Source organism: Balaenoptera musculus, chromosome 3 (genome assembly GCF_009873245.2).
Source record: "Balaenoptera musculus isolate JJ_BM4_2016_0621 chromosome 3, mBalMus1.pri.v3, whole genome shotgun sequence".
Taxonomy (NCBI): domain Eukaryota; kingdom Metazoa; phylum Chordata; class Mammalia; order Artiodactyla; family Balaenopteridae; genus Balaenoptera; species Balaenoptera musculus.
In genome coordinates, this window is record NC_045787.1 from 27,676,883 (window position 1) to 27,690,183 (window position 13,301).

At 40.4% G+C, this 13,301-nt stretch overlaps 1 protein-coding gene across 5 annotated transcripts in view; it reads right to left on the minus strand.

Annotated features, from left to right (window-relative positions):
- The window catches only part of AGXT2 (alanine--glyoxylate aminotransferase 2), a 46,995-nt gene that overhangs the window by 16,064 nt on the left and 17,630 nt on the right, over positions 1-13,301 (minus strand). For all 5 annotated transcript variants that reach the window (XM_036849402.1, XM_036849400.1, XM_036849404.1 and 2 more), the window contains exons 4-9: positions 12,741-12,864; positions 11,181-11,275; positions 10,459-10,552; positions 9,679-9,772; positions 5,757-5,857; positions 5,099-5,191 (exon numbers count right to left, since the gene is read on the minus strand). In XM_036849402.1, coding sequence (XP_036705297.1) covers positions 5,099-5,191; positions 5,757-5,857; positions 9,679-9,772; positions 10,459-10,552; positions 11,181-11,275; positions 12,741-12,864 — 601 coding nt within the window. The remainder of the gene's footprint in view (positions 1-5,098; positions 5,192-5,756; positions 5,858-9,678; positions 9,773-10,458; positions 10,553-11,180; positions 11,276-12,740; positions 12,865-13,301) is intronic.

Below are 13,301 nucleotides of genomic sequence, written 5' to 3' on the forward strand. Positions count from 1 at the left end.
ATTTCCTTAATTTCTCTTTCAGATATTTCATCATTAGTGTATAGGAATGCAAGAGATTTCTGTGCATTAATTTTGTATCCTGCAACTTTACCAAATTCATTGATTAGCTCTAGTAGTTTTCTGGTGGCATCTTTAGGATTCTCTATGTATAGTATCATGTCATCTGCAAACAGTGACAGTTTTACTTCTTCTTTTCCAATTTGTATTCCTTTTATTTCTTTTTCTTCTCTGGTTGCTGTGGCTAGGACTTCCAAAACTATGCTGAATAATAGTGGTGAGAGTGGGCAACCTTGTCTTGTTCCTGATCATAGAGGAAATGCTTTCAGTTTTTCACCATTGAGAATGATGTTTGCTGTGGGTTTGTCATATATGGCCTTTATTATGTTGAGGTAAGTTGACTCTATGCCCACTTTCTGGAAAGTTTTTATCATAAATGGGTGTTGAATTTTGTTGAAAGCTTTTTCTGCATCCATTGAGATGATCATATAGTTTTTCTTCTTTAATTTGTTAATATGGTTTATCACATTGATTGATTTGCATATATTGAAGAATCCTTGAATCCCTGGGATAAATCACACTTGATCATGGTGTATGATCCTTTTAATGTGTTGTTGGATTCTGTTTGCTAGTATTTTGTTGAGGATTTTTGCATCTATATTCATCAGTGATATTGGTCTGTAATTTTCTTTTTTTGTAGTATCTTTGTCTGGTTTTGGTATCAGGGTGATGGTGGCCTCATAGAATGAGTTTAGGAGTGTTCCTTCCTCCACAATTTTTTGGAAGAGTTTGAGAAGGATAGGTGTTAGCTCTTCTCTAAATGTTTGATAGAATTCACCTGTGAAGCCATCTGGTCCTGGACTTTTGTTTGTTGGAAGATTTTTAATCACAGTTTCAATTTCATTACTTGTGATTGGTGTGTTCATATTTTCTATTTCTTCCTGGTTCAGTCTTGGAAGGTTATACCTTTTTAAGAATTTGTCCATTTCTTCCAGGTTGTCCATTTTATTGGCATAGAGTTGCTTGTAGTAGTCTCTTAGGATGCTTTGTATTTCTGCAGTGTCTGTTGTAACTTCTCCTTTTTCATTCTAATTTTATTGATTTGAGTCCTCTCCCTCTTTTTCTTGATGAGTCTGGCTAATGGTTTATCAATTTTGTTTATCTTCTCAAAGAACCAGCTTTTAGTTTTATTGATATTTGCTATTGTTTTCTTTGCTTCTATTTCATTTATTTCTGCTCTGATCTTTATGATTTCTTTCTTTCTGCTAACTCTGGGTTTTGTTTGTTCTTCTTTCTCTAGTTCCTTTAGGTGTAAGGTTAGATTGTTTATTTGAGATTTTTCTTGTTTCTTGAGGTAAGCTTGTATAGCTATAAAGTTCCCTCCTAGAACTGCTTTTGCTGCATCCCATAGGTTTTGGATCGTCTAGTTTTCATTGTCATTTGTCTCTAGGTATTTTTTGATTTCCTCTTTGATTTCTTCAGTGATCTCTTGGTTATTTAGTAACGTATTGTTTAGCCTCCATGTGTTTGTGTTTTTTACGTTTTTTTCTCTGCAATTCATTTCTAATCTCATAACATTGTAGTCAGAAAAGATGCTTGATATGATTTCAATTTTCTTAAATTTACTGAGGCTTGATTTTGACCCAGGAGGTGATCTATCCTGGAGAATGTTCCGTGCGCACTTGAGAAGAAAGTGTAATCTGCTGTTTTTGGATGGGATGTCCTATAAATATCAATTAAATCTATCTGGTCTATTGTGTCATTTAAAGCTTCTGTTTCCTTATTTATTTTCATTTTGGATGATCTGTCCATTGGTGTAAGTGAGGTGTTAAAGTCCCCCACTATTATTGTGTTACTGTCGATTTCCTCTTTTATAGCTGTTAGCAGTTGCCTTATGTATTGAGGTGCTCCTATGTTGGGTACATATATATTTATAATTGTTATATCTTCTTCTTGGATTGATCCTTTGATCATTATGTAGTGTCCTTCCTTGTCTCCTGTAACATTCTTTATTTTAAAGTCCATTTTATCTGATATGTGTATTGCTACTCCAGCTTTCTTTTGATTTCCATTTGCATGGAATATCTTTTTCCATCCCCTCACTTTCAGTCTGTATGTGTCCCTAGGTCTGAAGTGGGTCTCTTGTAGACAGCATATGTATGGCTCTTGTTTTTGTATCCATTCAGCAAGCCTGTGTCTTTTGGTTGGAGCATTTAATCCATTCACGTTTAAGGTAATTATCAATATGTATGTTCCTATGACCATTTTCTTAATTGTTTTGGGTTTGCTTTTGTAGGTCGTTTTCTTCTCTCGTGTTTCCCATTTAGAGAAGTTCCTTTAGCACTTGTTGTAGAGCTGGTTTGGTGGTGCTGAATTATCTTAGCTTTTGTTTGTCTGTAAAGCTTTTGATTTCTCCAACGAATCTGAATGAGATCCTTGCCGAGTAGAGTAATCTTGGTTGTAGGTTCTTCCCTTTCATCACTTTAAGTATGTCATGTCACTCCCTTCTGCCTTGTAGAGTTTCTGCTGAGAAATCAGCTGTTAACCTTATAGGATTTCCCTTGTATGTTATTTGTCGTTTTTCCCTTGCTGCTTTTAATAATTTTTCTTTGTCTTTAATTTTTGCCAATTTGATTACTATGTGTCTCGACATGTTTCTCCTTGGCTTTATCCTGTATGGGATTCACTGTGCTTCCTGGACTTGGGTGGCTATTTCCTTTCCCATGTTAGGGAAGTTTTCGACTATAATCTCTTCAAATATTTTCTCTGGTCCTTTCTCTCTCTCTTCTCTTTCTGGGACCCCTATAATGTGAATGTTGTTGTGTTTAATGTTGTCCCAGAGGTCTCCTAGGCTGTCGTCATTTCTTTGCATTCTTTTTTCTTTCTTCTGTTCCACAGCAGTGAATTCCACCATTCTGTCTTCCAGGTCACTTATCCGTTCTTCTTCCTCAGTTATTCTGCTATTGATTCCTTCTAGTGTAGTTTTCATTTCAGTTATTGTATTGTTCATGTCTGTTTGTTTGTTCTTTAATTCTTCTAGGTCTTTGTTAAACATTTCTTGCATCCTCTCGATCTTTGCCTCCATTCTTTTTCCGAGGTCTTGGATCATCTTCCCTATCATTATTCTGAATTCTTTTTCTGGAAGGTTGCCTATCTCCACTTCATTTAATTGTTTTTCTGGGGTTTTATCTTGTTCCTTCATCTGATATATAGCCCTCTGCCTTTTCATCTTGTCTATCTTTCTGTGAATGTGGTTTTTGTTCCACAGGCTGCAGGATTGTAGTTCTTCTTGCTTCTGCTGTCTGCCCTTTGGTGGATGAGGCTATCTACTGTTCTGTCATTCTCGAGAGGCAGGTTTACCCAGTGGTTAGTGTGGTCTTGGCTTAGTGTGGTTTGAGTTCTGGCTCTGTCCCTACCAACTGTATGATCTCAACAGGCAAATTAACCATCTTGGACTTCAACTCACTCATCTGTAAAATGGGCATAATTACAACTGGACACTCCTTACAGAATCGCGAAGAACATTAACTTAGTTAATACATACAAAGCATTATGAACAGTGCCTGACACTTAGTAAGTGCTCAGAAAGTTCTAGCTATTCTTATCTTTACTTACTCATTAGGACAGTCCTTCTGAAGGTCACCCTGTTTTAGTTTCCAATTAGGTTGTTGAAAATGATAAAAACACATACCATAGGAAATTCTGAAATCCACTAGTTTCTTTGAATTCAATCTACCTTCCCGCTAATTAATCCAATGGTGGCAGCTTCACTATGGCTAATTCCAAAGGTTAAAGTTTATCCTCTTCACCAGTGTAGCTAATTATAAACTGACTGAATAGACTTTTCTTCTTTTAATAGCAGATTAACTTTCTTCAGGACTTTGGTTCACGTTCCCTAAACTTGCACAGGCAGGATAGGAAAGGGAGGATGGACACAACAGGAGGAGCTGGCCCACGCTTCCATGTGCAGTGCCTGGGGGTCGTCCAGTTCACCTGGGGATCACAGAGACCTGGCTGCACGGTAGGAAACTACAAAAGAATTCTGCTGAGGGGGCAGCCCATTGTGCCCTATAGGGGATGTTTTAGTTGAGGAAAACTGTTTAGGCAAAGATGGCAGGACTGAAACAGGTATGAATTATTCAAGTTCTCCACCTGTTTTTGGTGGTCTAACCACTTGTTAGACTCATGACGGGTCACCCAGAAATGATCCAGGAGCACTTTGGAGGCCCTGGCGACTACCCTCTGGTCTTTTGATCTCCATTGCTATTCTCAGGAGGCAGAAGACACTCCAATAAGAGGTGTGATTACAATGTAAATTAAACCCTTTAGGAAAGACACAGGCTAGAGCTCACAGAGCCCATGGATTTTATTCCCTTAAAGTGTCCCATTAGAGGTACTGTATGATTATTCCAACAATGTTGCCATAACTATTTTAGAATTTATTTTTTGGAACTACTTAAAAATTTTTTTTAATTTTTAATTTTTTTGGCCATGCCGCATGGCATGTGGGATTTTAGTTCCCAGACCAGGGATTGAACCCATGACCCTGCAGTGGAAGCGTGAAGTCCCAACCACTGGACCACCAGGGAAGTCCCTGGAACTATTTTTGAATATCTATGATGGTGGCCCTCATCTAACTTAGAGGTTGGACCTTTTCTTTTTAAGTATGATTTCCAAACAAATTTTGTTATTAAGGTAAGATGAATGCTTCCAGACTGGTTAATACTATTTTGGCAAAAATTAAGATGAAAACTTGGTTATGAGATTAAACTAAGTTTAAGCTCCTCCTGACATGCACTCCCCAAAAGGTATTTTAAAAGTATGTTGAGGAATGGCAGCATCACCTATGCCTGTTAACAATTTATTTGATAGACTTCAATTTGGATGTTTAAGTTCTGTTGTACTTGATTAAATGGACCAACTAATCCAATAACGACCTAACCAGTCAACTAGCCAAAGCTTCATTAACTTATACCCACGTCTTGGAATCCCCAGAGTAGATGCTTTCTGCCTGGACCACAGAGGAGGGTTTAAAGAAGTTTCTCCTTGTGTTTTTCCTGTCCCGGCTGCACTGCATTGCACCTATTCCATGGCCACTCACTTCATCTGCGATGCACACGCCTCCCCGCTCACGCACCAGCTCGAAGGCTTCCTTTAGAAACCCCTTTGGGTACTGGACAACGCCATTCACCCCCTGCAAAAGACCAAACCAAGAAGACCTAGAGTAGCAGCACAGCCCTTGAAAGTACTAAAAGAAAATTGAAGATGGGTCATGATCAATATTAGCATTAGTGATACCAGCAATTCTTAAAACAGTCTCTAGAACTTTTTCAACTATGGGTGAAAAGAGGGGCCGTTACTCTTATGCCATGCCTGCTGAAAAAGGATGCAAGCATATTCTTTCCTGAGAGTAGAAATAAAGTAGATTAAGGGGATTTAGTAAGATTATAGAAAGGCTCCCCCTGACAGTGTGGGTGATAAACAACTAAAAATTGCTGGGGTTTTCTATTTTTACAGATTTAGGGATTCAATAGTTTCATGTATCTCTCTGTTCAGTCTGGGAGTGCAGGAGATGGTCTTTTCAAAGGTCAATTGAAAACCAGCCCCCCTCCTTTTTTAAGGGGACCAATGGAATGAATTAAGTTTGGAGAGGGACATAGCAGTGGTCACTTAAATAATTTGGAATTCTCTAGAATGTATGAGTTAAAAATCTGATAATTTAGAACTGAGCTCAATTAATGTTTGGTTAATACACTCACTTGAATCGGCTCTGCAAAAAATCCAGCAATTGATTTGGCCACAGAAGTGCTCAGAGTATCTTTGAATTGTTCAATATACTGGTCTTTAGCTTGGCAGCAGTCTGCAACAAACAAACAACAACAACAACAGAAAACACAGCATTTGAAGATGTGAGAATGGCATCCAGAAGAATGGGGGGAAAACAGAAAAAAAGAAAACAGGACAGTAAATTGAATAGAGTCCCTCAAGATACAGTAAACCAGAATATGAGGATATAGGTTTCTGAATGTTCTGAACATTCTGTCAGAATGACTCATACTTTGTTTCGAGCAGCAAGACTAGCATAGCCACAAAAGCATAAACAAACCACTTCAATTGTTTCCATCTGGAGAAGTAACGCTCCAAAGCATCATTGAGTCTGGTATAGATAGCTGTTTCACCTAAGGATACTGATCCTCTCAACAACGTAGATTTAATTCAAATGTAATTGCTGTGTGGATTTAATCTATTTGGAAATAACTATGTTTACCTTTCATTGATACTTAATCTGATGTACAATTTTAAAGCTACAAAGTATCTCAGTCTTTATGGTTAGTAAATATGTTTATATAACAATCAGAATTCAGTCTAAAGAGGCATGTACTACAGTCAGATAACTTTCATCCATTATAGCAAGGCAGAGGAAGCTTTCTCCTCTGGAATACCAAAGGTCCCAGATCAAGTACATCCATATATGATTGAACCTTCAGAATTTTTATCCACACCTGTAATTTGGTTCTAAACAGCATCACATAGTCTCTGAATCTAAACCCACATCCATGGACAGCAGAAGAGATGCAGAGAGAGAGGTGGGTGTGATGGGGGGATTTCTGCTGAAAGCAGTCTGGGAGGCAAGTCACCGTCTACCATCATGATGTTTGCTTAGAGGCATGGATGCGATCCTGTCTCCTGAAGGCTAGAGATGAGGAATGGAAACCTTCAGTTATCGTCTTTGAAAGTGAACCATAAATATATTTTATATTGAATACTTAGCTCTTCATTAAAGAGTGGGAAAAACATGACCTGGCCCCAAACATACTTTCAGACTACATGCGATGTTTGGGAAAGCTTGCTTGACAGAGTTACTTGATCTTTAGTTAGTTGGAATTGAGGGTTGGGGGTTTGAAGAAGGAAGTAATGAAATGAATAGCAAACCCAGAAAGTACATTTTTTAGCATCACTATGTTGTATGATGGGTAGGATAGAGTAGACAAATAAATCTGTGCCCCTAGAGGTTGAAATTTCCTATTATTATTAAGAAAGGAAGAGAAAACAACCTAGGATGACCCTAAAGGATGAATTAGACATATGTTCAAAGGATATAATTTGGGAATTTAGTAAGATCATTTGTAACTAGAGAAATCAAAGGGTGGAGCAAAATCAACCCTAATGGCTTAAATTTGGACAAAACCAAACCGTGGAGAAGGTTTTGCTTGCACCTGCACTAGACCTTTCATAATTTCCCCCCCACTGCCCACAAATTCAGTGATGAGAGGTCATCAACTGTCATTGGCTTTTCCCTTCATTTCGCATTTACTTCATTGGCTCGTTGCTGTGACTTCAGGTCAGGTCGCCTCTGGAGAGAGACTTGGTGCTGTAGTGTCACCATGACAACATCAAGCGAGTGGAGAGGGGATGCTCTCCTGGATGTTATCCAAGCAACAGAGTAGAGAGGGAAGAGTTTTCATTTTAGCTGGTGGTAAAGAGAGAGTTAAGCAGAGTGAGATGCCAAGAAAGAACAATTTTTTAAGAAAAAGGAAACTTGTCTTGCAAAAGGAGAAGGAGAGATGACATGATCAGTACCAGTTTTGGAACATTGTGGGGTGGTGGGTTGAGAGGTGCTTTTCATCACAGGTTACATCTGAAATTCAGGGAGTGGAATGACCAGTGGGAAAGAAAAAATCCTGAGGAGGGGGTGGAGGAAGGGAATGAAATCTACCACATAAATACCTATATTAGGCTCAAAAATGGATGCCTATGTGGGGAATGACGACATACTTTTGAGGTGAAAAAAAAAAAGCCCCCAACCAAGAGTGGCACCTGGATGTGCCCACTGAATGAACTCTAAGAGGAGTGGAGAACTGGAACCTTCTATACTCAGAATAATTCACACGTTGGGATGCATTTATAAACATATATGAATATGCCTTTTTACAGCAAATACCAAACTCTTCTCAGGCCCTAAACTCATCAGAGGAGGCTGAAGTCCCTTTCTGTATAAAGATATGATATCAGTCTTGTCTCTTGAAGACATGCATTAAGAAAACAGCTGACTTCAGACGTGCCAAAGACCACAGTTCCGAGAAGCAGAAATGTCTGTCCGTCACTATCATTTAACCTCTAGAGGCCACTAGAGAGATGACCCTGGGGCTCTGGTATATTCCGGTTGGCCTGAGGGAGAGAGGGCCTCAGAGAGGGAGGGACACGAGCTGAGAGGGCAGGAAGTGGCCACGTCTCAAGGGCTTCTGCTGCTTAAGCTCTGCGCTGGTGCTTTTGACGTCTGTGAGGTTCATCCAACCGATCTTAGTTGTTGGTGCCACATGGATATGAGATACAGGCATGGCTGTACTTGGCATCGCTATTGTCTGCCTGCCTCTACAAAAGCTCTCTTCCTTGGTCTCTTGAAGGCCTGGGATGAGGGGCCATGGGGGCAGGTATTGCCGCCTCCATTTCACAGATGAGAAACGGAAGCAAAAGATGGAATTTTGCTTGCAGCTGAACCACGGTAAGGCTAAGAGTCCAACCCAGGGCTCCTGACTTCATGTGTCTCTTCAATCCTGGCCAGCAGAGTGGGAATTATTTTTAAGCCTGGGTTCCTCCTGCTGGCATATCGGTGTGAACAAGGGTGGTCATGGCTGGGGAGCACTGGCTTTGAGGGCAGAAGAATTGCGGTCAAGTCCTAGCTCTCGGCCTCCTAGGTGTGGACGTGTTTCTTCATCTTTAAAATGGAGAGTGTGAAAGATAGCTTTAAACTTCCCTATGGTTTTAAGTTCTGTGACTATAACATCTTGTTCTAAAGCTCATTCTTTCATCCTCCTACCTCCTTATTGCCATTATCCCATCTGAATTTTAAGCTGACTGTGAATTTTCTTCCTTTCGAAGCTGATTTTTGAGGCTTCCATTTGCATTCTTCCTCTCAGCCCAGTGACTCACCCTGTTCCATTAAAGATCTCTCGGCTGGAGCGATTAGTGATTTCCTTCAGCACTGCTTAGGGGCAGCTGTCCAAAGGGTGCTGCCCTGGGATGACAAGTGCGAGGTGGGGCTTGCTGATGAGCAAAGAACAGATGCTGTCTCCACGCCTCCTCTCCCTCCCGTGAAGAAGAGGTAAAGAATGTAATAACAACGTGCTTGATGAATAGTGGCTTTCCTTGTGAGGACGCCTTTACAACTTTTGAAGAGATGTCAGCAGCCTTCAGGAATGGTTTTCTGTTTTGACAAAGGCTCTCATTTTGGCTGGTATTCTGAGTCCCTGGGGAACTTCCTGACTGGAGTTTTGAGATTTCTAAATGTTCTTTCCCCTTTCCCCTCCTCCCATTGGGAATTGGTAAATAATCCCTCAAGAAAACCTTGTTTTCTTTTAAAATTGGCAGCAGAGCTATTGCTGGGAGAGCTAAGAGAGCACCTTTAGTGAAGCACCAGGTGATAGTCTGTTTTTGGCTTAGCTCTGATGGCATGAGATGCTGATATGCGTTTCCTAACAGGAGACGGATGCTCTGATGGTACAGTGGCCATTGGCAGAAGAGGTGTTAGTTCAGTGAGGGGTGATTTCCTAGTTGTATTTGCCTTGGCTTTCCCTTTCCCACTTTTTCGAATCTGTTCGCTCAGGAATGGTTCTGCCTCTCTCCACATTCCTTATCCCTCCTGACCTTCCGCCATGTGCCTCCCTCCCTGCCCAGCTGGACCTGATGCACAGCTGCATTTCCTAATTGTTTGCACTGGAGAATCTCGGCAGTGGCTTCCTCCCCAAGGGCCACGGAAAACATCTGGGCACATCGTCTGCAAATGACAAAAGAGGGAGTTTAGCAAGACGTGAACACAAGACAGCAAATTTGGGGCAACCTATGGTACCAGTTAAGGCAAGAGGGCTTCTTAATTTGAAACTAAGATTCCTCCTTTACTCTTCTCCCACTTAGGACAAAAACCTAATATTCTGCTTTGAAGAGATAATTTTTTTCTTGGAAATCAATTATGAGGGCACTCTACAAAGCAAACTGATTTCAATGTCAGCCTGGAAACAATTTGCTCAAGAGTTTGGTCGGTAAGGGCATCTGAAAGAATAAGAATAATTAGGTATCTGATTCTGATGCTGAAAATGTGGAAACAGTGAGTGAGAACAGAAGGTGAGTACAGGGACGACTCTATGGAAATTTTATGCATTCAAGGCTCTGGGAAGTTATTTCAGTGCATTTATCTGCAGTTTACTTGATTTTATTTAAAAGCAAAACAAAATTAAAAAAACCTCTATCATTAATTATTACTCAGACTCTGAAGGTCTTCCTAAGAAACATTTCCCTTAAATGGTCTTTAATTCGATTAAGTCAAATTGAGCCCCTGATTAATTATAGTTATATAATATAAGCTAATTTGTATTAGTTTCTAGTCCTAATGCCTGGAAGATCTGATAAATGATTCCATACACCCAGGAGTTTTTAGAGAAATATGACAAAAATCTCAAAACTTACTGATTGGCAGCCCATCCCACTGGGGAGTTCCATCTTGTAGAACCCTACATTTGTCAAGCCAAGTGTGTAAGGACTGCATCCATGGTAGGCTCCTCTGCAGACAGGAAACAGTGGGAGGACTGGGTTAAGTTTACTTTTCTATGATCACTGGCCTGTGGAACACTGGGTAGGACAAAAAAGAAAGTCCATGTAGGCTATTCAGGCTATGGCTCCTTCCCATAAGCAGAGATGAAAGTGGGCCCAGTGTCATATGGCAAAGTCATGAGCTTCTGGGGGTGCAGACCAATCATTCACTATTTGGCATAGGTCATAGTCAATGCCATACCTTTTTTTTAACTTTTATTTTTTTAAATTGTAATTTTTAATTTTTATTTTATATTGGAGCATAGTTGATGAAAACTGTTGTGTGTTAGTTTCTATACCATATCTTTAAAGTTAAAAAGCTGTCATGTCACCTTCTTCTTAATTCCATAGGAGAATCTATGACAAAACTGGGACTCCAAACTCTTGGTTACCTCAGTCAGGGACCCCTACCTTGGATCAGGCCAATTTGGATGGTGTTATCCGGCCATAAAATTCATTTGACTGACCCTACCCTAACATCTAAAATTAGAAAAACACCCTGGGAAAGCCCCTCTCCTGCTCTAGGCTATATTTTAAAGATAAACATTTACTATTGGGGTGAGTCAATGTTAAAGTTGAATGTTCCAAGGTGTGGTTACCTGAAAGAAATGATATCTGTGTTATTTGAGTGTGCTCTGGCCATCAGCATGGCTAGGTCATTGGCTTCTGAGCCACTGTTCAACAGGAAAATGACCTGGAGAAAAAAAAAAGACACATGGTCATGAGACACATGATTACCCAATTCATTTGAAATTGTTAAAGACAGTGTATCCCAGCCTCTGATTATTAAGGAGAGTTCCCTTCATACCAGCAGTCCCATCATTGAATTACTATATTAATTCTACAGCTATTCACTGCGCAGCTGCTAAGCACTAGAGATACAAAAATGACTAAGGGATTGTCGGAGTTGTGAAATATTCCAGATTTGCATTGGTTTTACCTGATGTTCTGCAGAGTGCTAAGATGGAGAGACTTGCTGAGATGTACAGTGGTTAGTGGCTGAGGGCATGTGAGGACCAGGTCTCTTGGTTCTTGAACCTGAACCGCCCCACCTGATTCTGAAGGCTTGAAACAAGTCAGGCTCCCAGAAGAGCCTGTTGGGTGTGTGTGAATGTTAAAACAAACGGGCAACAAACAAAAATGTGCGGCTCATCCTGGTTGAAAGAAAGGGGAGAACTGAAGGGTACTGGATCCTCCAGGCTCGGCAACTGGGAGGCCGGGGCTGTGCCCTTGCGGGCTTCCTCGCCTCTACTCATCCATGAGTGTGCCTGCCATGAACTGAGGTTGCAGCTCTTGCAACTTCCTCCATCTCTTGTAGATAACATAGTAAATATGGTACCTAAATAATACAGGAAGATGATCATAATAGCTAACACCAGGTACGGCGTCCTGTTCTAAATATGTATTAACTCATTGAATCCCGAAATGCAAACCTTGGCCAACATTTTAACATCTCAATTCAGTTAAAAAATTCCATCATTTCGGACGCAGAAAAACATCTCATTTAACAAAAATATCAAAGTGCATCTCAGACCAAATGAACTTAATGGTATATTAATTTTCTAAAAAAATGGCTCCACTCTTTGTTAAAGAAGAATGGTTAACCAACAAGGACCTACTGTGTAGCACAGGGAACTCTGCTCAATATTATGTAACAACCTAAATGGGAAAAGAATTTGAAAAAGAATAGATACACGGTTATGTATAACTGAATCACTTTGCTGGACGCCTGAAACTAACACAACATTGTTAAGCAACTCTACTCCAGTATAAAATAAAAAGTTAAAAAAAAAAAAAGAAGAAATGTCAATGACTTTGCAGAGGGGCTGTGGAGCAAAGAGATGAAAACTTCCTGAGGAACACAGAGGAGAGTGTCAGGAAGCCTGGGGCTCCCGCTAAGTGATTTCTGCAAAGATGTGGTGGTGAGGAGAGTGACCAAGGAGAGGCAGATATTTGGAACTGACGAAGTGAACATCGGCTGGTTTCACCAGTAATTCATCAATTCCTTTCTTCTCCTAGAGTGCTTTCCGATATGGCCACTAGTGCACTCATTTTGGATGTTCAATGCACAGACCAGATTCCCACCCATACTCTCGTTTCCTAGGCCAGCTTCCCTGGGATCATGAGACTCCTATCCCTTTGAACTGGAAGCATCAGACCTTCAGAGGCTCAGGAAGAAGCGCTGAAAGCTTCTCTGCATATTCGTGGATCGGAGGGTGGAAGAAGACGGCACTTGTGTGCCATAGGCGGCCAAGCTGCTTTTGTGCCACTGCGTTTACTTTCCTGGATAAACAGAAGAGCAGAGTTACCCACAGTGCCAGCGGGCATGTCCCTCCCAACACAACACAGGCCATTGAACTCAAACCCACGGCTATTTCTCAAAGAGTTTCAAGAGGCTGATTTCATCCCCACACAAGAAAGAGCTTCTCTAACCACCAGGGGTATCTGGCAATGGGATGTGTTGCCTCAAAATGTAATGAATTCCTCACCAAGAGAAGTGTTCAAAAGGAGACTTTTGTGCTGGGGATTTTAAAAGAGAAATTCCTAGTATAGAAGGAAGTTGAACTTACAATCTCTTCTAACTAGATTTTCTTATTAACTACACTTTGAACAGTTTGGAAAATAGAGACAACTAGAAGTAAGCCTGAGTGTCTTCCCATTTTATTCTAAAGAATTATAGATCCATGAAGCACATGTTTAAAAGATCAACAGTTTTTCCT